Source organism: Microcebus murinus, chromosome 13, assembly GCF_040939455.1.
Source record: "Microcebus murinus isolate Inina chromosome 13, M.murinus_Inina_mat1.0, whole genome shotgun sequence".
NCBI lineage: Eukaryota > Metazoa > Chordata > Mammalia > Primates > Cheirogaleidae > Microcebus > Microcebus murinus.
This window is the reverse complement of record NC_134116.1, coordinates 64,818,156-64,844,130: the sequence shown is the minus strand read 5'-3', so window position 1 is coordinate 64,844,130 and position 25,975 is coordinate 64,818,156. Positions and strand designations below refer to the sequence as shown.

General features: G+C 33.4%; 1 protein-coding gene across 2 annotated transcripts in view; it reads left to right on the top strand.

The window, feature by feature from the left end:
• Positions 1-25,975, top strand: part of RB1 (RB transcriptional corepressor 1) — a 128,062-nt gene that overhangs the window by 12,159 nt on the left and 89,928 nt on the right. For both annotated transcript variants that reach the window (XM_076009459.1, XM_076009461.1), the window contains exons 3-7: positions 13,845-13,960; positions 16,971-17,090; positions 19,379-19,417; positions 20,395-20,462; positions 24,026-24,136. In XM_076009459.1, coding sequence (XP_075865574.1) covers positions 13,845-13,960; positions 16,971-17,090; positions 19,379-19,417; positions 20,395-20,462; positions 24,026-24,136 — 454 coding nt within the window. The remainder of the gene's footprint in view (positions 1-13,844; positions 13,961-16,970; positions 17,091-19,378; positions 19,418-20,394; positions 20,463-24,025; positions 24,137-25,975) is intronic.

Genomic DNA, 25,975 nt, shown 5'->3' with positions numbered 1-25,975 from the left:
AGTCTCACTTTGTTGCCCAGGCTAGAGTGAGTGCCGTGTCGTCAGCCTGGCTCACAGCAACCTCAATCTCCGGGGCTCAGCGATCCTACTGCCTCAGCCTCCCGAGTAGCTGGGACTACAGGCATGCGCCACCATGCCCGGCTAAAGCCTGTTAATGTTATGGATTACATGAATTGATTTGAATTTTGACCTAGTCTTGCATACCTAAGATAAATCCCACTTGGTTGTGGAATTTTATACACAAATCAAATTGGTGGATTTGATTTGCTAATATTTTGTTGAGAATTTTTGCTTCCATTTTCATGAGAAATATTGATCTGTGGTTTTTTGTTTGTTTTTCTTGTAATATCTTTGGTTTGATACGAGGGTGATGTTGGCTTCATAGAATGAATTAGGAAGCATTTCCTCTGCTTCTGTCTTCTGGGAGAGATTGTAGAAAATTGGTATAATTTCTTCCTTAAATGTTTCGTAAAATTTACCAGTAAACCTATCAGTGCCTGGTACTTTTTGTTTTGGAAGGTCATTAATCGTTAATTCTGTGATTGTACTGATTCTGTATCTGTAGATATAGATTTATTCAGATTTTCTATTTCTTATGTGAGTTTTGGCAGATTATTATTTCTTTCAAGGAATTGGTCCATTTCATCTAGGTTATCAAATATATGGGCATAGAATTGTTTATAGTATTCTTTTATTAACCTTTTAGTGTCAGAAGAATCTGTAGTGATATCCCCTCTTTCATTTCTGTCATTAGTAACTTGTCTCTTTTCTTAGTCTGGCTAGGAGGTTATTAATTTTATTGATTTTTTTTGAAGAAGCAGCTTTTAGTTTCATTGATTTTTCTCAATTTCTTATTTTCAGTTTCATTGATTTCAGCTCTATATTTTATTATATCTCTTCTTCTGCTTGCTTTGAATTTAATTTACTCTTTTTTCCCCTGATTTCCTGAGGTAGAAATTTAGATTATTGATTGTAGATCTTTCTGTTTTCTATTAATGCCTTTGGTGCTATGAACTTCCCTCTGCAGTGGTGCTATGAACTTCCCTCTGCAGTGAAGCACTGCTTTCACTGCATCCCAAATTTTGACAAGTTGTACTTTCATTTTCATTTAGTTCAAAATATTTTTTATAATTTCTCCTGAGATTTCTTCTGTGTTCCATGTGTTATTTAGAAGTATTTTGGGATTTTCCAGGTATCCTTTTGTTATCGATTTCTAGCTTAATTCTGTCGTAGTTTGAGAGCATACATCTCATGATTTCTATTCTTTTGAATTTGTTAAGGTGTGTTTTGTGGTCTAGAATATAGTATATCTTGGTGAATATTTCATGTGAGCTTGAGAAGAGTGTGTATTCTACTGTTGTTAGATGAAGTAAGTCATAGATGTTGATTAATTGAAGATGTGGCTCTTGCTTATCTTTCTAATGTCTATAGGATATGTTAACATATTCCTTCTAATAATGGTAATTTTTACCTTCTCTCTTTTTTCTTGATCCATCTGATTAGAGTTTTATCAATTTTAATTGATTTTTTAAAAATCACCTTTTGTTTTTTATTTTTCTGTTTTGAATTTTATTGATTTCTGCTATTTTTCTTTTTGCTTTGGTTTTAATTTCCTCTTTTTTCCCACTAATTTGTGAAGGTGGAAGCTTATGTCATTGAGTTGAGCATTTTGTTCTTTTCTAATATAAGCATTTAATGTTATAAATTTCCCTCTAAGCACTACTTTAGCTTTATTTCACATATTTTTATGATATTGTGTATAATATAAGCTTTCATTCAATTCAAAATATTTTCTAATTTCTCTTGTCACTTCCTCTTTGAATGGATTATTGAGAAGTACGCTGTTTAATTCCCAAATGTTTTTGATTTTCTTGATATATTTCCATTATTGACTTATTTAATTCTGTGCTTTTTCAGTTCTTCACTATTTTTTACAATTTGTTGAAGTTTATTTTATATACCAGAAAATGGTCTGTTGTAATGAATGTTCTATGGATAGATACTTGGAAAAAAAGTGTATTCTGCTGTTGTTGGGTAGATAGAGTGTTTTAAAAGTGTTAAGTCAAATTGGGTGATCATGTTTCTTAGATCTCTTATATCCTTGCTGATTTTCTTCCTGTGTGTTTTACTGATTATTGAGGGAGGAAATTGAAATCTCTAACTATAGTTAGAGCTGTCTGTTTCCTTTTAATTCTGTCAGTTTTTGATGAATTTTTTTTAAGCTTTATTCTTAGGTGCATATGGCATTTTTATGCCTTCTTCGTGAATTGACACCTTTATCATTTTGTAATGTCCCTTTTTATCCAAATTTATATTTTTTGTTCTGCACTGTCCACATCTCCATTCTACTTTTCTTGTGATTAATGTTTACATTGTTTATCATTTACCTTCATTTTGCTTTTTACCTATCTCTGTATTTAAATGAGTTTTTGTTGCTTTGTTTTGTAATTAGCATTTGTTAAAAAAAATTTTAGCTGAATTCTTCTCACTTTCTTTAGGGTTCTTTTTATGCTGTGCCACAGATGAGCTAGTATTCATGTTCTTTCTCTTCTTGGAGGTTCCTACCTTTTAGGGAACCAAATAATCTGAAATATAAGGAAAGGATATTTTGGGTTCAAGGAAGTGTATGATTTTATTCTTTATCTGGCTTGTTCTTGTTGAGAGAGTGACAGCAACACTGTTTATAGCTTTCAGTATTATTCTAGGAAGAAGTGGAATTACACATTACCATTTGCTTTCTGTAAAGGTTTACCTTGGTAATTTGTTTATTGAACATCTATCCACAGGACTAATTAAGATTATACCAGGCCCATTCTATTTTAAACCTGTCCCTTCAGCCTCAATTTTGTTTTTGTTTTTTTTTTACATTGCCTCTCACATCTGTCCTTTCCTTTCTCTTACTAGCAGTGCTTGTGCCTGCATGTTATATATTGCCTCTTTCTGGCTAGTCTCTTTTGTTTCCTCTATCCAATGCATCCTACTGCCAGATCTTTTAAAAAGACTAGTTTACATAGTTTGACCCATGTTTTATTTTAAAGTTTATTTTTCATTGTACCCCCTCTCAAAAGCCTCCATTTTAACACTTCCCTCTCCCCCAGTTATGAAGAAAATAAAGTCCAAAGTGCTCCAGTATTCGGAGTCCTCTATAGTTTGGTACTTCAACTTTCCTTCTAGTCTTATTTTTAATACTCACTGATGGCCCCCAATGCCTGTGCTACCCTCCCTTAGTAGCTATACATTCATACTCTTTCCTTCTTCGTAAAATACATTTTTCTTCCTTTAACCCAAATTCTACCTATTTTTAAGGTACAGTTTAAGGTTCTTTATGAAATGCTTCCTAATCTCTCCAAGCCATATTGACCTTTCATGGTTTCATTAGATAATGTATTGTTGATTCTGCTCACTTGGAAGAGATAGGCTATATTGTAACATAGTTAAGACCATGGGCACTGGAGTAAAACTGTGGTTTGAAGGCCAGCCCCACCGGTCAACTAAGCTCCTTAATGTGTCTGTACTTCTGTTTCCTCATTCGTAAAATGAGAGTATTAAGACAATAGATACATAAAATGTTAGAATAATTCCTGAAATATTATAAATATTCAATAAATGTTAATATTATGTTTGGTAATTTAACTTTTCATCTGTGTATGCTTTGTTTATAAAACTTATTCATAGATTCACTATTTTAAATTCCTAGAGTCCTTTTGGGTGTGTCCTAACAGTTTTATATAATTTTCTAATTGTGATATACCATTTAAAATGGTTGGTTTTGGCTCATGCTTGTAATCTCAGCACTTTGGGAAGCTGAGGAGGGTGGATCACTTGAGGCTGGGCATTCGAGATAGCCTGGGCAATATAGCAATACCCCATCTCTACAAAAAAATTTAAAAAAATTAGCTGGGCATAGTGGTGTGTGCACCTGTAGTCCCAGATCCATTCAGTCCCCCAGCTTATGGATGGTCTGACTTAATGGTGTTCAGCAATTATGAACAAGTTCCCAAGTTTCCCCATAAGCATAATTTATAATTAAATAATTAAATTAATAATTTGGAAACTGATTCCTTCCACATATGTAAAAAAACCTGCATGGTCCATTGGCACAGCATCTTTATGCTAGCAGATAGTCGCTTTGTTTATATGGTCACTTATGCACAGCATCATTTTTGTCTTAACTTTCTTATTTGATTTTGTGAGTCTGTGTTTACTGTTATGACCAGGACTCCAAAGTGAAACTTCACTGCAAGTCCTGGTGAGCCTGCAGTGAAGAGAAAGGTGATTACAATGGAAATGAAAGTAGAAATAATTAAACATTCAGAGAAAGGCTAGATGCCCTTATTCATTGGGAAAGCATTAGGCTTCAGTTGTTTGACTATTTGAGCAATTATAAAGGATAAAGTGAGAATAAAGGAACAGGTGAAAGGCCGTGCTTCAATGAAAGCATCAATAAGTGTAACATTCCTCTTAGCCTAGCTAAGAGGATGCAACATTAGGTGAATGTTAACCTTTAATATTCTGTTTTGAAATTTCTCTTATCTCCTAAACTTCTTGGGTGAGTTTGTTTTTATGTTCTGTTTATTTGTATTAAAAGAAAGAAAACAATAGTTTCTGCAACTTATTATTACAGTACAGAGGTATTATTATTTCAAAACATTAAGGGAGTACAAATGTTTTTGGTTACATGGATCACTTTTATAATACTTGAGTCATGACTATAAGTGTGCCCATCACCCAGATAGTGTTTATTGTACCCATTAGGTAGGTTTTTGCCCCTCCTTCCCTCCCCTCTCTGCCTTGCTTGATTTCGACTGAGTTTTACTTCCCTCTGTGTGTACACGTGCTCATCGGTTAGTTCCAATTTAATAATGAGTACATGTGGTATTCGTTTTTTCCTATCTTGAGATACTTCACTTAGAAGAATGGTCTCCAGTTCTGTCCAAATTGTTGCAAATGGCATCCAGGCTTTTTTATGGCTAAATAGTACTCTGTGGTGCACATATACCACATTTTATTAATCCACTCATGAATTGACAAGCACTTGGGTTGATTCTACATCTTTGCAATTGTGAATTGTGCTGCAGTAAACATTCAAGTGCAGGTGTCTTTTTGATAAAATGGCTTCTTTTCCTTTGGGTAGATATCTAGTAGTGGTATTGCTGGATCAAATGGTAGGTCTACTTTTAGTTCTTTGAGAAATCTCCATACTGTTTTCCATTGAGGTTGTACTAATTTGCAGTCCCACCAAGAGTGTATAAATTTTCCTTTCTCTCTGTATCCACACCAGCATCTATTGTTTTTGGACTTTTTAATAAAAACCATTCTAACAGGAGTAAGGTGATATCTGTTTGTGCTTTTAATTTGCATTTCCCTAATGATTAGTGATGTTGAGCATTTTTCATATGTTCATTGGCCATTTGTTTATCTACTTTTTAAAAGCTTCTATTCATGTCTCTTGCCCACTTTTTAATGGGATTGTGTATTTTTTTCTTTCTACTTTCTAGAGTCTGGTTATTAACCCTTTATTGGATATATAACTTGTGAATATTTTCTCCCATTCTGTATGTTGTCTGTTTGCTCTATTGTTTCCTTAGCTCTACAGAAGCTTTTGAGCTTAATCAAATCCCATTTATTTATTTTGTTGTTGCTGTGATTGCCACTGGGGTCTTTTTCATAAATTCTTTGCATAGGTTGATATCTAGAAGAGTTTGTCCTATATTTTCCCCTAGAATACTTATGATTTCATGTCTTACATTTATGTCTTTTATCCATTTTGAATTAATTTTTGTAAGTGGTGAGAGATAGGATTCCTGTTTCATTCTTCTGCATGTGGCTATCCAATATTCCCAGCACCATTGATTGAATAGGACTTCTTTTCCCCAGTGTACATTGTCTGCATTGTCAATGATCAGATGGCTGTAGGTAGGTGGTTTTATATCTGGGTTCTCTGCTCTGTTCATTGGTTTATGTTTCTGTTTTTGTGCAAATACCATGCTTTTTTGGTTACTATAGCCTTGTAATATAAAGTCTGATAATATGATGCTTCTACATTTGTTCTTTTTGCTTAAGATTTCTTTGGCTATTTGGGCTCTTTTCTGGTTCCAAAAGAAGCATAGAATTATTTTTTCTAGGTTTGTAAAGTATGACATTGGTATTTCGGTGGGTATTGCATTGAATTTGTAAATCACTTTGGGTAGTATGGTCATTTAATGATGTTTATTCTACCAATCCATGAGCAGGATATGTTTTCCCATTTGTGTGCTCTGTGATTTCTTTCCTCGTTGTTTTGTAGTTCTCCTTGTAGAGATCCTTCACTTCCTTGGTTAAGTATAATATATTGATAGGTATTTTATTTTCTTTGTAGGTTTTGTGAATGTTATTGAATCTTTTATTTGACCCTCAGCTTGACTGTTATTGATATATAGAAATGCTACTGATTCATGTACATTGATTTTTGTATTCTGGGACTTTGCTGAATTTATTTATCAATTCCAGGAGTCTCTTGATGGAGTCTTTGGGGTTTTCTAGGTATAGAATCATGTCATCAGCAAATGGAGACAATTTTACTTCCTCTTTTACAATTTGGTTGCCCTTTATTTCTTCTCTCGCTTGATTGATCTGGCTAGGACTTCTAGTACTATGTTAAGTAGAAATGGTGACAGCAGGTGTCTTTATCTTGTTCCAGTTCTTAGGGAGAATGCTTTCAACTTTACTCCATTCTGTGTGATGTTGGCTATGGGTTTGTCATATGTGGCCTTTATTAGTTTGGTATGTTCCTTCTTTGCTGAGTTTGTTGAGGGTTTTTATCATGAAGGGATGCTTGGTTTTATCAAATGCTTTTTCCACATCTAATGAGATGATCATATGACATATTTGTTTTTAATTCTGTGTGGTGAATCACTTTTTGACTTGCATGTGTTGAACCATCCTTGCCTCCCTGGGGTGAAACTCACTTGGTAGTGGTGAATTATCTTTTTGATGTGCTGTGGGATTCCTTCTGCTAGTGTTTTATTGAGGATTTTTGTGTCTATATTCATCAAAGATATTAGTCTGTAGTTTTATTTTTTTGTTATGCTCTTTCCTGGCTTTGATATTAGAGTGATACTGGCTTCATAGAATGAGTTAGGGAGAATTCCCTCCTTCTCAATCTTTTGGAACAGTTTCAGTAGGATTGGCACCAAACCTACTGTAAATCTGTTAGAATTTGGCTGTGAACCCATCTGGTTCCTAAGGTATTTTTTTTGGGGGGGGGCATATTTTTTATTACTGATTCAATCTCATTACTCATATTGGTGTATTCAGAAGTTCTATTTCTTCCTGGCTCTGTCTCGGGGGTCGTATGTGTTCAGGAATTTATCCATTTCCTCTCTGTTTCCTAGTTGTGAGCATATAGTCGTTCATAGTAGTCTCTAATGGTCTTTTTGATTTTTATGGTATCAGATGTTGTGTCTCCTTTTTCATTTTTGATTATGTTTATTTGGATTCTCTCAGCCTACTTAGTGGCTTATCAATTTTTGTTGTCTTTTCAAAGAACCAACTTTTTGATTTTTTGATCTTTTTCTTTCATTCTTTTTTTTGTTTGTTTCTGTTTCATTTAGTCCTGCTCTGATCTTTTTTATTTATTTTATTCTGCTAACTTTGGGTTTAGTTTGTTCTTGTTTTTTAGTTCTTGAGGGTGCAATGTTAGGTTGTTAATTTGCTATCTTTCTACTTTTTTGATGTAGGCATAATAAACTAACCTGTTGGCACTGCTTTTGTTGTATTCCATAGGTTTTGTGTTTTCATTTTCATTTGTTTTAAAAAATTTAAATTTCTGTTGTTATTTCTTTGTTGACCCGGTGATTATTCAGGAGCATATTGTTTAACTTCCATGTGTTTGTATAATTTCTGAAGTTCTCTTTGTATTGATTTCTAGGATTATTCCATGGTGATCTGAGCAGATACTTGATATGATTTTAATTTTTAAAAATTTATTGACTTGTTTGTGGCCTAAAATATGGTCTGTATTGGAGAATATTCCATGTGCTGGTGAAGATTATGTATATTCTATAGTTGTTGGGTGGAATGTTTTGTAAATGTCTATTAAGTCCATTTGGTCAAAAGTCCAATTTAAGCTTATTGTTTCTTTGTTGATTTTCTGCCTTGATGATCTGTCTGTTGCTGTGAGTGGAGTGTTGAAGTCCCCCACTACTATTGTGTTGTTATCTATCTCTTCTTTTAGGTCTAGTATTGTTTGTTTTATGAATCTGGGTGCTCTGATGTTGGGTGCATGTATATTAATATTTAGGATCATTATATCCTCTTGCTGAATTGACTCTTTCATCATTACATAATGACCTTTGTCTTTTCTCCTTTTTTTTGCCATTTTTGATTTAAAGTCTGTTTTATCTGATATAGGTATAGATACTCCTGTTCACTTTTGGGTTTTGTTTGTATGGAATATTTTTTCCACCCCTTTACTTTTAGTCTATATGTTTCTTTATGGGTATGTGAGTTTCTTGTAAGTGGTACTTAGTTGGATCATATTTTTTTATCCATTCTTACAATCTAGATATTTTAAATGAAGCATTTAATCTATTTACATTCAAGGTTGATATTGATATGTAAGGCTTTGTTCTTGTCCTGTTGTTAGTAGTTTCATTCATTCTTTGTTTCTTTTTCTCTGTCTTTTTGTCTTTATGGTTTGCCGAACTTCTGTCATGCTGCCATTTAATTCCTTTCTCTTCCTTCTTTGTGTTGTTGTTTTATTAGACCTTTGAGTTTTATATTTTCATGTGTTTTCATGATGATGAATATTGACCTTTATTTTTTGTTTTTGAGACGGAGTCTCACTCTGTTGCCCAGGCTATAGTGCAGGGACATCATCATAGCTCACTGCAACCTCAGACTCCTGGGCTCAAGTGATCCTCCTGCTTCAGCCTCCCCAGTAGCTGGGACAATGGGTGCACACGACCATGCCCAGCTAATTTTTCTGATTTTTGTAAGTCTTGCTATGTTGCTCAGCTGGTCTCAAACTCCTGGCCTCAAGTGATCCTCCTGCCTCAGCCTGCCTAAGTGCTAGGATTACAGGTGTGATTCACCGCATCTAACTGAATATTCACCTTTTGTTTGTATGGTTGAGACATCTTTGGGCATTTTCTATAGTGCTGGTCTAATGATGATGGATTCTCTTAGTGTTTGCTTTTCTGGAAATGACTTCATTTCTCCTTCGTTTTAAAGCTTGTTCTGGCAGGATATAAAATTCTTGGCTGGAGTTTTTTTCTTTCAGCACTTTGAACGTGCCATCTTATTCTTTCCTGACATGTAAGGTTTCTATTGAGAAGTCTACTGTTAGTCTGATGGGGTTTTCTTTATAGGTGACTAGATATTTTGTTTGCTACTTTTAAAATACTTTCTTTCACTTGGATGTTAGTCATTTTGATTATAATATGCATGATTAAATCCTTTTTGAAGTGTACAGCATGGTGACTATACTTAATAATAATGTTTTGTATCCTTGAAATTTGCTAAGAGATATCTTAAGTATTCTCACCACATACACACAAAAAAATGGTTAACTATGTGAGGTGATGGATATGTTAATTAGTTTGATTGTGGTATAGTACTTCTTTCCCCCTTCTCCATGAGAAATACGTTCTAAGACCCCTCAGTGGATATCTGAATCCACAGATAGTACCAAACCCTATATATACTATGTTTTTTTCATATACTGTACATATATACATGTACATATATACATATGTACATGTATTAAGTTTAACTTATAAAGTTTAATTTATAAGTTAGAAACAGTGAGATTAATAACTAATAATAAAATGGAACAATTATAACAATACACTGTAATAAAAGTTATATGAATGTGGTGTCTCTCTCACTCATTCAAAATATCTTACTGTACTGTACTCACCTATTTTTAGACCACAGTTGACAGTGGGTAACTGAAACCATGGAAAGTAAAACTGTGGATATGGAGAGACTGTTATAATCATTTCACATTATATATATAGATATATATCTCAAAATATGTTGTACACCTTATATATAAACATTTTTATTTGTTTATAAATCATGTCAACTCATTTATTCATAGTTGTATTTTCCTTTTTTTGAAGCGCTATATGTGATACTTGGTAGAAGAAGTTGGTATCTTTTATCTATATAACCGAATTTGAATTATAAGAATTAACCTCTTTCTTCAATGTTTTTTAACCTTGTTTCCAAGAGTGGTTAGACATCAGTTTTGTAGCTATCTTACAGAATAGTCAATTAGTGGCCATTTGAGTATGGTGGCAGTTTTTTGTACCGTATCATTATATTTTCTTGGGTGAGTCTTCTTTAGGCTTTGGCTTCAATAAACTAAGCAGAGAACTTGACCAGAAACTAAGTTCTAGGTCAGTTATATAGCACCTGTTTAGAAAATGAGGTCTGTAATATCATTACTTTGTGTGAGTTACCCTTGCTGATATCACTAGTTTACTGTCAATGTGTAAAGGGGAGCTGAAGAAACTATGGTGGAACCAATAGCTTAACCTTACACTTTGGTGATTCATTTCCTGCTTATGTCTCTGAGCATACTAAGAAAAAAAGAAAAAGCCACTGTATACTACCTTAGGATATGGCTGCTGCTACAGTTTTTTAAAAAAACCCATATATATATATATATATATATATAAAACAACATGTTAGTGCTGGACAACTGTGAGGCTATTGGGGTACAATAGCAAATTAGGTATAATTTTTCTGTCTTCAGGATGCTTATAGGCTAGTTGGGATAGGGACAAATGAGCAAGCAAGTAAATCACAGTGCTGTTGGGAGCTTAGGTCTATGTGCTGAGTTCTGTAGTTCTTAATGGGGGGACTCCCAGGTGCCCACCTTTTTGGCAAATGGCCAGGCAAATCTGAACTTGCCAGGTATGTGTTTTTCTGGGAGTTGAATCAACTTTCTCCCCGCAAAGGTATTGTATTGTATAACTAGATGGTTTATTCAGCTGATGTTTACCTCTGTGTGTTGTAGCGAATATGGGATTGAGTACAAGCAAGGTTAACTTTTGGATTCCTCTTCTTGGCTGGGCCATTCTTGCCTTTTAATTCTGTGCATAACCAAGGATATCCTCACTGGACTTCTGTCAGCTTATATTATCCAACTGAGGGAGTGGATTTTCTGGCGTATATACATGTTATTCCTTTTGTTCCTACACATCACCTAGATGAGGAGAAAATCAAGGGGTGGAAAATAAAGGTAGCTCTTTCCCCTATTTTCCTACCTCCCTGTAATACATTTAATGTGACCATATTTCTAGTTACTTTTTACAGTCTCATGAATTAAGTGTAAGGATGTATCCTTTGACCCTGAGGTAAAGAGCATATTTCCTATGGTTTATTTTCACGTTTCATATTTCACTAAAGTACAGGCTAGAGATAAATACTATTTTAAACTTTTAGAATTACAATTTAATAATTGCATTAATTCATAATGTTAGTTATGATAGCATGAGTAGTAGTAATTTTTTGATGTCTAATTTTCTGAGGTTTCCAAGTGATTTATGCCACCACTTGGTGGCGCTCTTTTATAAGTAAGCGCATTGTAAAAATGCAAGTACAAGTTGTCACTAATTAGAGGTTATATGATCAGATTGGTTCAAATGAACACAACTAAGTGATAGCATAATAGGTACCCTTTTCAACTGCTGATTGTAGATTGTGATTTAAACTGTAATGTATATAATTAAGATTTTGGTCAAGAGTATTCCTAATTTTTCTCTCTCCTACTTTATATAAATTTAACATTTTTTATTGACTTAACTTTTATTTTACAATTGTAGATCATTTAGAATATGTATCTGGGATTAATAAGGAAGATGGAAACTGTTCATAATCCTACCACCTAGAGATAATCATTAACATTTTGATATATATATATATATATATATATATATATATTTTTTTTTTTTTTTTGAGACAGAATCTCGCTTTGTTGCCCAGGCTAGAGTGAGTGCCGTGGCGTCAGCCTGGCTCACAGCAACCTCAAACTCCTGGGCTCAAGTGATCCTACTGCCTCAGCCTCCCAGGTAGCTGGGACTACAGGCATGCGCCACCATGCCCGGCTAGTTTTTTCTATATATATTAGTTGCCCAATTAATTTCTTTCTATTTATAGTAGAGACGGGGTCTTGCTCTTGCTCAGGCTGGTTTCGAACTCCTGACCTCGAGCAATCCGCCCGCCTCGGCCTCCCAGAGTGCTGGGATTACAGGCGTGAGCCACCGCGCCCGGCCTTGATATATATTTTTAACTTTTCTTCTTTTTTTGTTTTTTCACAAAATAGGATTCAAAATGTACATAGAATTTTGTATTCTGCTGTTTTTTCCCCCTTAACATTATATCTTGAGTATTTTCCCATGTCTTTATAATACTCTTTGAAAACGTTTTAGGAGTTTTACATTATTCCAGGATATAGCTCTATCACAGCTTATTTAACTGTTTTACGACATATTTAGGCTTTTCTCATTTTTTTTACTATTATAATTCTTCAGACATCTATTACACTAAATCTTGACTCAAGTCTTAAACTGAGCTATTTTAAGGATCTTGATGTATCTTATCAAAATGTCCTTTAATTGAAACTATTTTGAGGTTCAGCATTTTCAAAATATGTTTGTTAAAAAATACTGATTTCTGTTTGTTTACAACAAAGTGCTTGTTCTTTACTCATTTTTTTCCTCCATGTTTTACTGTGTCTTTTTAGTGATTGTTTGGGCTGAGTAAGAAGAATTACTTTTGACAATTTTTAAAGTGCTATCTTGAGCCCTTTTCACAATTTTCAAGAAAACACATGAGTTACAGATTTTAGGTTATAAATTGCCATTGGAAAATAAGGCCTGGAACTTAAAAGAACAATCAGGCTCCAAGGCAGAATGCGATATGAGAACCAACTGTATGGAGATGATGAGGGTAGCATGCTGTGGGAGTGAGTAGGATGAGGTTGCTGAAGAAAAGAGAGATGGTGGGGAAAAAGCCCCTTGTCACAACTGAGAAAGTTGTGAGAGAGAAAAAGGAGAGAAATGAGAATGTGAGAGTGTTTCAAAGCCAAGGAAAAAAGTTACACAACGTGTGGATTAAAGAAGAAAAATTGCAACAATGTCAGATGTTGCATAGAGGTCTTCCTGGATGAAACCCAAAAGGTCTCTGAGGACTTGGAGAAAAAGTATTCTAAAGATAATGAAAAAGTATTCTAGTGGTAATGATAGCCGTCACTCATTAAGTACTAATTATATGGTGGACACTATTATGCTAAGGGTTTTGTAAATTTAATCTTATTTAATTCTTACAAAGTGAGGTATGTATTATTATTATTTGGATTTTACAAAGAAAGCAATTAAGGAACTGAGACATATGAATTACATACAAGGTTAAAAAATACTTGAATGAATAAATCAATAAAAGAATGAATGAATTTGAGCAAAAGAAGAATAATCGAATAAGATTAATCAAATAATCGAATAAGAAAGTGGGCTTGTTTTTTTCAAAAGAAGTTATATATGGGGTCTAAAATCTTTTAACTTGGTTTTGATGACATTGGGCTATGGAAAAATGAAACTATTTTCAAGAACTGACCCTTGAAGTTTTCACAGTAAGTTGTTATTTAACTTTTTGATCTTTCTAGTACTTTCTTTGCCTTATAATATGAAAGTTGAATTTTAATGAAATGCTTTCAAGTATATGCCTTCGTAAAGATTTTACAATGTTTTTTTTCTGCTGAATAAGAAAAAAATCACTTATAATACAGTTTTAACACAGTATCCAGTGTATGAATAATTTAATGACATACTTGAACTTTATTTTTTTGTTCCCAGGAAGGTTATATTCAAAAGAAAAAGGAACTGTGGGGAATCTGTATCTTTATTGCTGCAGTTGACCTAGATGAGATGCCATTTACTTTTACTGAGCTGCAGAAAAACATAGAAACCAGGTAAAATTTCTAATATAAATGTAGGCTTCTGCCATTAAAGAAAACTACTTCTAGACTTTCCGCTTAATAGACTATAGAGAATTAGTGAGAAATGCTAACATTAAGTAAAACATAAAGGACATAAAGATCAAATAATGAACTGTCATTCTGTCATGGAACCATTAATGAAGAAATGCAGCAGTTTGTGTTCTGGGAAAATTTTCATTGTATCACTATTTATCTGTAAACTTCCTTAATTGTAGCTATTAATAAAGTGAAAAAACGGTAAGGATTTCTCAAGTAGGCTTGTTATATATTAAAACCTTTATAAAAGTAGTGTGAGTCTATCTTAAAGGAATTTAGATAAGATTTATTAAAGCTCAAGATTATTTTTAATTTAGTAAATACTATAATTACATGTGGTTTCTTCAGATTATATATTCAATTGCGTATCTACTGCAATATTTGGCACAGTAATTATTAATACTTAATAAAGGTTTGTGGTTGAGCTTACAAGTCTTATAAGAAGAGTTCACTAATTTATTTTCAGTAATTCATGGACTTTATCTTGAGAAATCCTCCAGGAATTCCAGTCATTTCCTTTGCATCATATTTACAAAATGCAACAGTAAATAATTTTAGCAAATAGGTAGTTGTATTTCTTCTTGGATAAAGCCATCTAGAATTAAACATAATTGGATAATTGGTGTTTTATTTAAATAAGGTAGATTAAATTGTTGCATTTTTATGATGCTCTTTCTTACTACCTCTAAGTAAAATGTGGAAACAGCCAGGCATGGTGGCATGGTCCTGTAGTCTCAGCTACTTGTGAGGCTGAGGCTGGAGGATTGCTTGAGTACAGGAGTTCCAGGCTGTAGTGCACTATGCCAACTGGGAGTCTGCACTAAGTTCAGCATTAGTATGGTGACCTCCTGTGGTCTGGTGACTACCAGGTTGCCTAATGAGGGGTGAATTGGCCCAGATCAGAATTGGAGTAGGTCAAAACTCCTGTGTTGATCATTGCGTGGAATTACCCCTGTGAATGGTCACTGAATTCCAGTCTGGGCATAGGAAGGCATCGTCTGTTAAAAATTAATTATAAACAAAATATAGAAACAAAGGCCTTGTATGTTCATAAATATACAAAATAATATAACGTAAATAGTTCATAGAGTCGATGCCTTTGACTGCCTTCCATTCTTCCCTTAAGTTGCCCCTAGAAAAAGAATTCTTTGTGGCAATTCAGTTTTCATGGTACTCCAAGGACAGGTATTGCCATGTTCCTCATGAAAACTGAAACTGAGAGTAGTTCTTTAATAAATGCCATCCTAAGGTTGATTTCTTTTTCTCTGGATGTATCTGTACATTTGCTCTGTTCCCTTCTAATCAACATCCTAGTCTTCTACTCTTTATCATTTCTACTCCTTCTTTATTTGCTTTTCCACATAGCTTATCAGGGCTGTCCCAATCCATTCTATATCATGGGAAATTTTTTTTTTTCTTTTGAGACAGGGTCTTGCTCTGTCACCCAGTGTGGAGTGCAGTGGCATCATCATAGCTCACTATAACTCTGAACTGTGGGCTCAAGTGATCCTTCTGCCTCAATCTCCTGAATAGCTGGGACTACCGGCATGCACTGGCTAATTTTTTTGTTTTTTGTAGATGTGGGATCTCACATTCTACCCAGGCTGGCCTTGAACTCCTGGCCTCAAGAGATCCTCCTGCCTTGGCCTCCCAAAGAGCTGGGATTATGGGTGTAAGCCACTGCAACCAGCTGGGAACTTTTGATAACCTTCTTTTGGGTTCTCTGTGTCCTGCTGATTAACTGAAGCTTTTATTTTCCTAATTCTTGAGATAAGTGTCTGATTGGTCCAGCGCAGTTGTTTGAGTAAGAGCTATAACTCACTGGTTCCTGGACAGACTATGGGTAGATCTGGTGACTACCCTTTGGTTCAGTTAGTTGTTTTGCTGTAATTCCTTACACAAAGTTGGTTAGAAATGAGTATGTGGGATGCAGTTGATGATTGCTATCTTTAGTGCCCTATTGAAAAATGTATGTATTGATGTTTCAGATAGGTTAATTTTTATAGAAAACAATAATAAAGAATGATTTAAAGTTATTTAAACAACTTAAAAATTGTAATAGCTTTCCTTTTCTGAAAACAATTAAGTCATAGAACCATCGGTGAGGTAAAAAAAAGTGTGCATCTGGGTGTGTATCTGTTGGTAGGGGTGTGCCATGGGTCCGAGAGCAGGATGGCAGAGCCAAAGTGGGGTGAGGAGGGCATCCACATGGAGGGGGCGTGTCCTTGTGTGTGGGCAGCCTGACATGGGCTGCTTGGTGTGCAGTGTCAGAGACCACGCAGGTGGTGGGCAGCCAGTGCAGGGAGCCATAGCACAAGTGAGGGGAGGACAGCCTGATGTGGAGAGTCAGAGCCCTACCAAGGTGAGGCAGGTGTCCACGTGGAGAGGTGGGCAGTCTAGAATAGGGAGTCAATCTGAGTGGAAGAAAAGAGTGTCCACGTGGGGGAGTGGGTAGCTTTGGAGATGGAATGTGGTTACTTACAGGGGGATTGGTTAAATTAGTGAATAAGTTAAGGATGATGGGTTCCAGGTTTCTTCACTATCAATCAAGAGTTATAAATATGGAAAGAGAAATACTAGAATGAACTTTATGGTTTTGTGTTATAATTGGATAAATGAATGTGAACTCATGGTTTTTTAAAACCTTTAGACAGATATAGAAATAAATATACATGTATGTATGTGTCTCTTCATGACCTTTCCCTTTTCCTGTGTTCTCAGTGAAAAATAGATATAAGCATAAGTATGTAGATGAAGAAATGTAAGCTGAAGGTTAATTGTTTTTTTCTCCTTCAAATTCTAGTAAAATGCAAAAAGTAATTTCTTTCAAAGGATATAATATTGATTTGATGTAGAGCTAATAATCTTTTGAATTGAAATGTCTGTCATTTGAAAATAAAACAAATTTAAGTTACTGATTTACTGTTTTCTGTTCTTTCATTTGTAGTGTCTATAAATTCTTTGACTTACTAAAGGAAATCGATACCAGTACCAAAGTTGATAATGCTATGTCAAGACTGTTGAAGAAGTATAATGTACTGTGTGCACTCTACAGCAAATTAGAAAGGTAAAGTAAACATTTTATTAGAGCTACACCCTGATTTTTATGTCACTGTTTATAGTTAGATTCCAACTGGGAATTATTACATATTTAGTAACATTATTAAGTACTACCCCCTAGACTTGTCTCTTTTACTGTTAGTTTCTTATTAATTCTTAGCTTTCTTATTTATCTAGTCATATGCATTCTGGATTCTTCCTCCAAAATTAATTATTTTACTATTCTTTCATGTCTTTCATTTGTTTTAGAAAACTTTAAGCTTAGTTCCCATTTTATCCTTTTCTGCCAGAAAACTTCTAGTTCTGAATGTGGAATAATGACCTAAATTTAAACTTTTTCCCAATGGTGTTATTTAGTTTAGAAAGAGAAAAAACATACTGGCAATGGAAGGTGTAGGCGACCTGTACTACCTACCAAGTAATGATTTGTACTCCCAGTGGTGGTTGAGAAGACTTTTCACCATTACTATTCAACTGGGAGAATAATGAATAAGCTTGAGTTAGTTTATTATATATTTTTCTCCCTAACCATAGTCCCCTACCCGCAATGTTACAACCCTTAATATGGCATGAGCCTGTTACTGTGTTTGTTTTGAAGCTCATTTCATTTGGGTAGGATTATGAAAGTTAATGTTTTAGCTAGATAAGCAATTGTGTAATAGGATGGTAAAGGCTAAAGTGAAAAAGAGGCTGTCCTTAGATATTATGAAGGGAATGAGGATGGAGATAGAGCTGGAAAGAAGCATCTTCTCAGAAGGATGTCTCTATTTTTCTCTCTTTCCTGCTTCTTGGTTGGTATGGCACTAACATTTCAGAGGTGTGATGGAGGATGAGAAAAGTGGAGGAAAAACTCAAAGGCCTAGGGCTTTTTGAAGGAATATATTTTTCTGCACTTGTTTTTAGTTGTAGTATGTCGTAGCATTGGCCATCACTGTTTTGTTTTTTGTCGTTTCTTGAAGACAATAGAAGCTTTTTGCACAGGGGAATTTTTTATTGTTAAAGAAAAAAAAATTAAGTAATTTGCATAAGAAATATGAACTAATTATAGAATGCTTGGAAAATACAGAAAGGCATAAATAAGAAAATATGAATCAACCAAAATTTCAACACTGGAGATAATTCACTTTTCGTATTTTAGAATGTTTCTTTCCTTTGGATATTGCTTTACACTACCACTATTTTATTGCAATTAAATTAACAAACCACAATAAACATTAATTGTTAGTACCAGGCTGTAAGTTAGGTACTGGGGATACAAAATCCTTTGACTTTGTGATTTTCAGGAAACCTAGAGTAAATAAATAAATTGTATTTTTTATAAAAATAAGTGCAATAATGAATGTGATACTCTGTTGTAGAGGATTATATGTAAGAAGCAGGAATTATATAGTGAGCAGAGTATTACATTGTTTATGTTTAAGAGTTAGAAGGGTAACTACAGGGGCAATATTGGTCAGAAAAAAATATATAGATGAAGGGAATGTCTGAATAGGGTTTAAAAGATAAGTAAAAATTCACCAAGCAAAATGGATAAGACCTCGGACTGAGCATCCTAGGCAGAGTGATTAGCATGTGTACAAAGCCAAAGCAGTAGCAGGATGTAGTTTGATATTGCTGATGGCTGAAAGATAGGAAAGGATCAGATTGGTAGTGAGCTTGGACTTTGCCCTGTAGGCAATGAGCAGTTATTGAGTTATTTTAAACTGGGGAGTTATATAGTCAGATTTGGCTTTTATAAAGACCACTCAGGCCTTTATAAAAGGGATTTACAATTTTCATTGACTAGTCATATGAGATAATTTAGTTAACTTTACTAGCCTTGAAGTGGATCAGTAGGGTTTTTTCTATCTTATATTGTACCTTTTTCTGAAGAGTAATTGGGATTTCTGAAGATTAACTGTGATATCACACCCTGTTTATTTTAGGGTAGACTAAACATGAACATATTTGACTATTAGGTAAATAGATTCTTATGACCTGATCTGGGATTCTAACCAGACCCACTGTTACAAATGAACATACAGAATTCAATCACTTTTTCAGGCAAAGTAATAAAAAAGAAAAAGAAAAAAGAAAAAAAGAATTCAGTCATTGTAATTAAATATTATAATGATGCAAAATGTCATAAATTGGAAAAATCTACTTTGTTTCATAATGCTATACATTTTTTTTTCAATGTATCCTTAAGATGAAGAAAGCATGATAAAATTGCTCTGATTTCTAAATTAGGAAAAAAAGTTTAAAAGTAACTTTTAAAAAAGCCATAATGATAATGTAATTATTTCTTCTTTTCAGGACATGTGAACTTATATATTTGACACAACCCAACAGTTCGTAAGTAGTTAAGAACATGTTATTTTTCACTTTTTAAAAAAGATTTTTTTCTGGAATAATCTTAAACATACTGATAATGTTAGGGTTAGTTTGATTGATTATAGCATGCTACTTCATGAATTAAGCTCAATTTAAGTCATAGATAATTTATCTTCTCACAAAGAAAATGGTATGAAATATATGCCTTGTACCACAAGGGAGAACTAATAAGGTAGAAATTAAGTGAGGGCAACCTTATCTCCGACTCTGGGAAATATGAAAATTCATTGACTAAATCTTTGTTGAAGATCTGTTACAGGTACTTTATTAACTAAGACTCAGCACGGTTTTTTTGTAAGAATAAATACAAATGTCTACATTAAAATTTCAAAATTATTATTTTAAATGTATAATGCATACTCTATAGTATACCCACGTAGAGCTCCAGAGTTTTTCCTTGGAAACAGAATGAGTAGCACGTGAGATTTTCCACCCCATTGAAGATGATTGATACAAAGGGAAGTTGTATATTTATTGATTAATTGATAATGAATTTATTAATTCCAATAAGTGAATACCTGTGGAAAAATTATCAAGGCAAGGTGTTAAATTGGCAAACTAGAGTCACCCAAACTATTTTTCTGCTTACAGTGTTGATTTTAATTAGAAAACAAAGAGCAAAAAAAGTATTAAGGTAATTTGAAACCAAGTATATTATACTATACCATGTTCTTTATATATTTTAGATTAGAATTTAGGTACTCATTATTTCCATTACAAAATGTATGCTATTCTATGGGCTAAATGTAATACGTTGGTAGAAATATTAAGTGAATTGAGATAAATTTAGGTGTAAATTATACATTTAAAAGGAACTATATTTTATGCATTTAACTCGACTTTAAAAAAAAAAAGAAAACACCCAAAAGCTATAGTTGGAAAAATTTTTATCAGTATTAAATTGTTCTTGTTTTTTCTGCTTCCTATTTGTTTACTAGGATATCTACTGAAATAAATTCTATGTTGGTGCTAAAAGTTTCTTGGATCACATTTTTATTAGCTAAAGGTAAATTCATTATGCTTATTTCATGATCATGTTTCAAATGTAATAATTAAATTGACATTCTTTTGAACTAAATACTCGAATTTATATTCACACCCATTTCTCACATTTAATGTACACCCCACCCATCCCATTGTCTGTGTGGCTTAACTGTTAGCAAGTTCTTGTAATTCTGGTATTAGAAACAACATTGGAAATGTTTCATTTCATTTCCATTACTAATATTCCATCTTTCCTTCCCTACTATTTTTAAAGAATAATGAAGTTACTATTTTTACAAAAATGATATTTCTTCATGATAAATAATTCAAACAATACAGCAAAGCACAAAAAATTACCCAGACCCAAGAACAATTATCATTAAAATTATGTGATTGTCATTCCAGATATATCTTTGTATATGCATTTTGATAAAAAAGGTGGGTAGAAGCCAGGCGCAGTGGCTCACACCTGTAATCCTAGCTCTCTGTGGGGATCGCTCAAGGTCAGGAGTTCAAAACCAGCCTGAGCAAGAGCAAGACCCCGTCTCTACTAAAAAAAATAGAAATTAATTGGCCAACTAAATATATATAGAGAAAAAATTAGCCGAGCATGGTGGCGCATGCCTGTAGTCCCAGCTACTTGGGAGGCTGAGGCAATAGGATTGTTTGAGCCCAGGAGTTTGAGGTTGCTGTGAGCTAGGCTGATGCCATGGCACTCTAGCTTGGGCAACAGAGTGAGACTCTGTCTCAAAAAAAAAAAATGGGTAGATCAGTGCATTCACAAACAGATATAATTTTCTAAAAATAAGATCATACTATAGTGTTACCTTTAAAATATAAAAATTAATTTTACTCAAGTTTTACAAAGGAAAATAAGTAAGAGAAATGGAAGGAATTGGTTAAATTTAGATAAGTGTTTTGTCCCTTTAAGTTGTGTTGTTTTTGAAAATATTTCCTTAAGATTATGAAAAAGCATAAGAAAATGAAGAGGTTAGAGTCTTCATTTAACTTTGTGTTTTGATTTAAAACAGTATACATTAATCTATTTTGAAGAAAGTAGTTAGTATTGTTATTTTTCCTGTCACCTCCCTTCTCCCCACTTTCTGATTGGTTCATTTTATTATTATTACATCATCAAAGATTATAACATTTCCATTCTGTTCTGTAATTATAATTATTATACTTGTTTAGTCACAGTTCTATATTGTAATGGATTCTAAGCTTATTATAACTCCTATGTCATAGGTTCTTCATTTCTGAGATTTTAATTTTGTTTCATCTCTTAGCTGGCTGGATTTTACCATCAAGTTGTTAAATTAGGCTTTTTGGTGTTGTGTTCCCTTTGACATGGTTATGAATCATGTGTATAACCTTTATACTTGAAGGACAACTTGACCATGTATCCTATTCTTTGGTCACGTTTTGTCCCTTAAGACAATATTTTCTGGCATGGAACATTGCTGTTGAGAAATCTGAGGCTTAGCTGGCCTGAGTGTGGTGGTGTTTGCAACTAATTGGCCACAACCAGTTACAGATTTCTTTGTTCCTTCTCCACTCCCATTGCTTCATTTGACTAGCCTACAAAAGAAAAGAAAAGTAAAGAAATCTGAGGCCACCTTAATTTCCTCTCTTCATTTGCATCCTGAATTCTTGAAGTGTTTTAATTTTGAAGTTTAATACTTTAACCTGAATATCTCTTGCTTTTATTATTCTGCATTAGGGTTTTGTTTTTTTTTTAAATACTGTATCTCTTTTTAAGCTGTAGTTTCTGCTCTTCATTTCAGAAAATCTTAACATACTGTATTTTTAAATATTACTCTGTTCAGTTAAGTTATTCTCTACCATTGTGTTTTCGGAACATTGTCCTCTGTTGGATTGCCTTTGTCCTCCATAGTTATTATCTTCTCTCATATTATTCTGATCTTTTGTCTTTTTCTCATATATTGTTTTTTTTTTCCATCTCAAACTTTTCTTCTATTTTGAGCTAAACTATTTTTGTAATGGTCTTATTTGGTTCTCAGTTTTTTATTAGCTTGTTCAGATACTTTTATATAATTTGAGTTCATTTAGTTCTTAGTGTAAGAACTCATAAGATATTTTCTTCTTTTAGTTTCTCTTCTAGATTGGTTTCTCTATCTGATTTTCCCCTTCTTATGTTGTGATTCTTCTTTTCATTTTTTTTTTTTTAATTTTCTGTAATATGTTTGTGTACTCACTGTGCTTTTTCCCTCATCTTGCTGGGACTATGTGAATAACCCTGATTTGATGTTTTGTTTTCTATGATATATTGTGAGTGAATATCCCTTCACTCTGCACTTAATCTATGACTTGTTTGTATTCATGTTCCCCAAAGAACTATAGTATGAGAGCAGGAATTTTTATCATACCTACTTTTACTCAGAAGGTAAGGGAGAAAGTAGAGAATTCATCTGAGTGATGCAAGCCTTCAATGCTCGGGGGTTTTGCTAGAATGAACTCTGTAACAAAACACTTCCAGTGGCAGTGTTTATTTTTTTCCATAAGAGGACTGTGTTGAGATTCAGATTGTTCTCAATTCAGCATGGTATACTGGAGTCTTTGTTAGTCAAAAAGTTAGCTATAGTTGTTTACTTCCTCTATCTTACCCTTCTTCATCAGCCATTTCTACTCCTTTAAGGGGAAGAAGATGGGGATGCCCTCTGAGTTAGTATCTCTCAAATTCGGTATTGGTACTAGCACTTAACCAGGACATGTTTTTCCTCTTTCATTTTATTATTAGATAGTGGATAAGAGAGATTCTTTCATCTGACTTCACTCTACTATTTTTACCCAGAAATACCCGTAATTTCTTAGTAAGTTACTTCTGAGTATATTGCAAACATACTTTTTGCACTGTATCTATGAATATATTAATAGAAAACCTACCTGATGCAGGGTTGCCTGGTTTTTTACATAGTTTCTGTACTTTTAATATTTGTAGATATTACTATGGGTTTAGCAGTCAGAAGATAGTGAATCAAATAGAACTTCTCTTTTAAAAATAATGCATAACATAGAGCTATAAGCAAATGTGTTATAGCTGTATTTGCTCATGATTTGTATATTTTGTGTAGCTACACTATTTGTTTTCTCAGGTATCTATTATATGCATTTATTTTCTCATAGCCAGCCCTCTAGTTGTACATATATTAACTTTAAAGGTTTTATGCTAAATAATTATTTTACAGATGACTTTATAATTATCTACTAATTTTATTAATGGTTTTGGTTATTGTAATACTTTGGAGGGGGATTAAAATTGAAAATATATAAGGTTTCATAAATAATTAGAATAAAGATAAGCATGTATACCTCAAAATTATTTTCAGAAGTAATAAATTCTATAACTCTTACCAAAATTGGAAATAAGTTTAAAAAAGCAAAATGCAAATGATTTTAAACATAAGGAATGAATTATCTTAATACTTAAATGTAAAATTCTCAGAGTAGACTTATAGTTCATTTATAATTTCATAACTTTATATATACACCCATACCCACAATTTTCTCTGATATAAAGATCTGACTCTAACTTGTTTTAAAAATGTGAAACTTTTTTATTTCCAGGGGAAGTATTACAAATGGAAGATGATCTGGTGATCTCATTTCAGTTAATGCTGTGTGTTCTTGACTATTTTATCAAACTCTCACCTCCCGCCTTGCTCAAAGAACCATATAGTAAGTATTTTAAATAATTTATGCCTCTCCTACTTTGTCATTCAGCAGTTGTTTATTGAATATCTAGTGGGTACCAAACATGGTTGTAATGCTGAGAGGATGATAAAAAATAAATCAAACTTGGACTTTGCCCTCAAATAGCATAAGTTACAGAAGGAAAGATAAGACATGTAAATAATTGAGTAGAGTAGTCTGGGTCAAAATATAGCAAATGCCATGGGAGTTCAGGAGGCAAAGTTCCTGGCTGTGGAAGACCAAAGAATACCATATGAAAGAGGGCAGTATTGGAAGTGAGTGTTGAAGAGTGGTTAGGATTGAGAGGCATACCCAGCAAAGGAAAGCAGAAGGGAAGAAAAAGATATGAATGAAGATGCCTGGAAAAGAGTGGCCCATTCTATAGAAATAGCTTAACTAACTTTTTATTACTATTGGATGCTGCAATAACCATGTGGCTAATAATTTTTGTATACAAACTGTAATTGATACTGTTTCATTGGGTGATGAGATGGGAAGTAAATTTAAATAAAAATAACTATTGCTGATATAATTAGATACCATTAAGCAAGGATTAGTACAGTATATTCCTCTTAAACTAGGATTGCTTCTTTTGGTGGCCTCAAGAGTAGGATTTCAAAATCCCTTATACTACAGAAAAATGTAAACTTAACCAAGGCTGGACTGATTCCTTGCTCCTGACATGATGAAAGTATTAATAATAATACTAAAAATAATAGATGACAAAACATGGAAGTTTCAAAGTGTTGTTGAAGTGCCTGAAAGGCTCAAGCCTAGTTAATCTTTGTGAACAGTAACTTAATGGAAAAATAAAATCTGGAGAAGAATTTTGAAAATGCGTTGAACATGGTTTAGCAGACAAGGCAGAAGCCTTCATTTAGCAGAAATTGCATGCAAAGCAGAGGGAGAAATAAAAACAGTTATATATAGAAAATAGTAAATATACCTCAAAACTTTCCCATCCTTTAAAATTTCCTTTATATGCCTTTTCCTCACTTTTTTTTTCAATGTTATAACTTCAATAAGTTGATGTAGCATTTTACTTTAGTTTCACAGACTTTATTATTTTAGATAATTCAGATCTACATTTAATTCTTTAAGTGTTCTATTAAAGAGAAACCAGGATGAGATATTGAATTGACTAAGTATGGTAAACTTTTCATTAACTTTTGTTATGGAGAATTTCAGCTGAATATAAAAGTAGACAGTAGTATAATAAACCCCTCTGTATTTACCATTTAGCTTCAACAGATAACAGTGGTCAATCTGTAGCTCCATCTCCTACCCAGTCTCCCCAGCTGTATTTTTTTGAAGCACGTCTTTGCATATCAGTTCATACTTATACATTTCAGTATGTATCTGTAAAAGATAAAGACTTCTTTAAAAAACATAGCAACAGTACCATTATCATACCTAAAAATCACTGAATAGTGATTCCTTAATATTATTAAATATCTAGTAAATGTTCAGATTTTCAATTATATGTTATAAATGTAAATTTAAAAATTTTTAACAGGTTGACTGAATCAGAATCTAAGATCTATACTTTGTGATTGGTTGATGCTTTTAAAAATCAGATTGTTTGTCTTGTTGAGTTTCCCACAGTCTACTTTGTTTTCTTTTTGTTAAGGCAAAAAATGTTTTTTTTAAGTTTTAAAAAATTTTTATTTCAATAGATTTAGGGAGTACTTGTGTTTTTTGTTACATGGATGAATTATATAATGCTAAAGGCACAGCTTTTAGTGTACCCATCATCGTAATAGTGTATATTGTATCCATTAGGTAGATTTTTATCCCTCATCCCCCCTTCACCCTCCGCCTTCT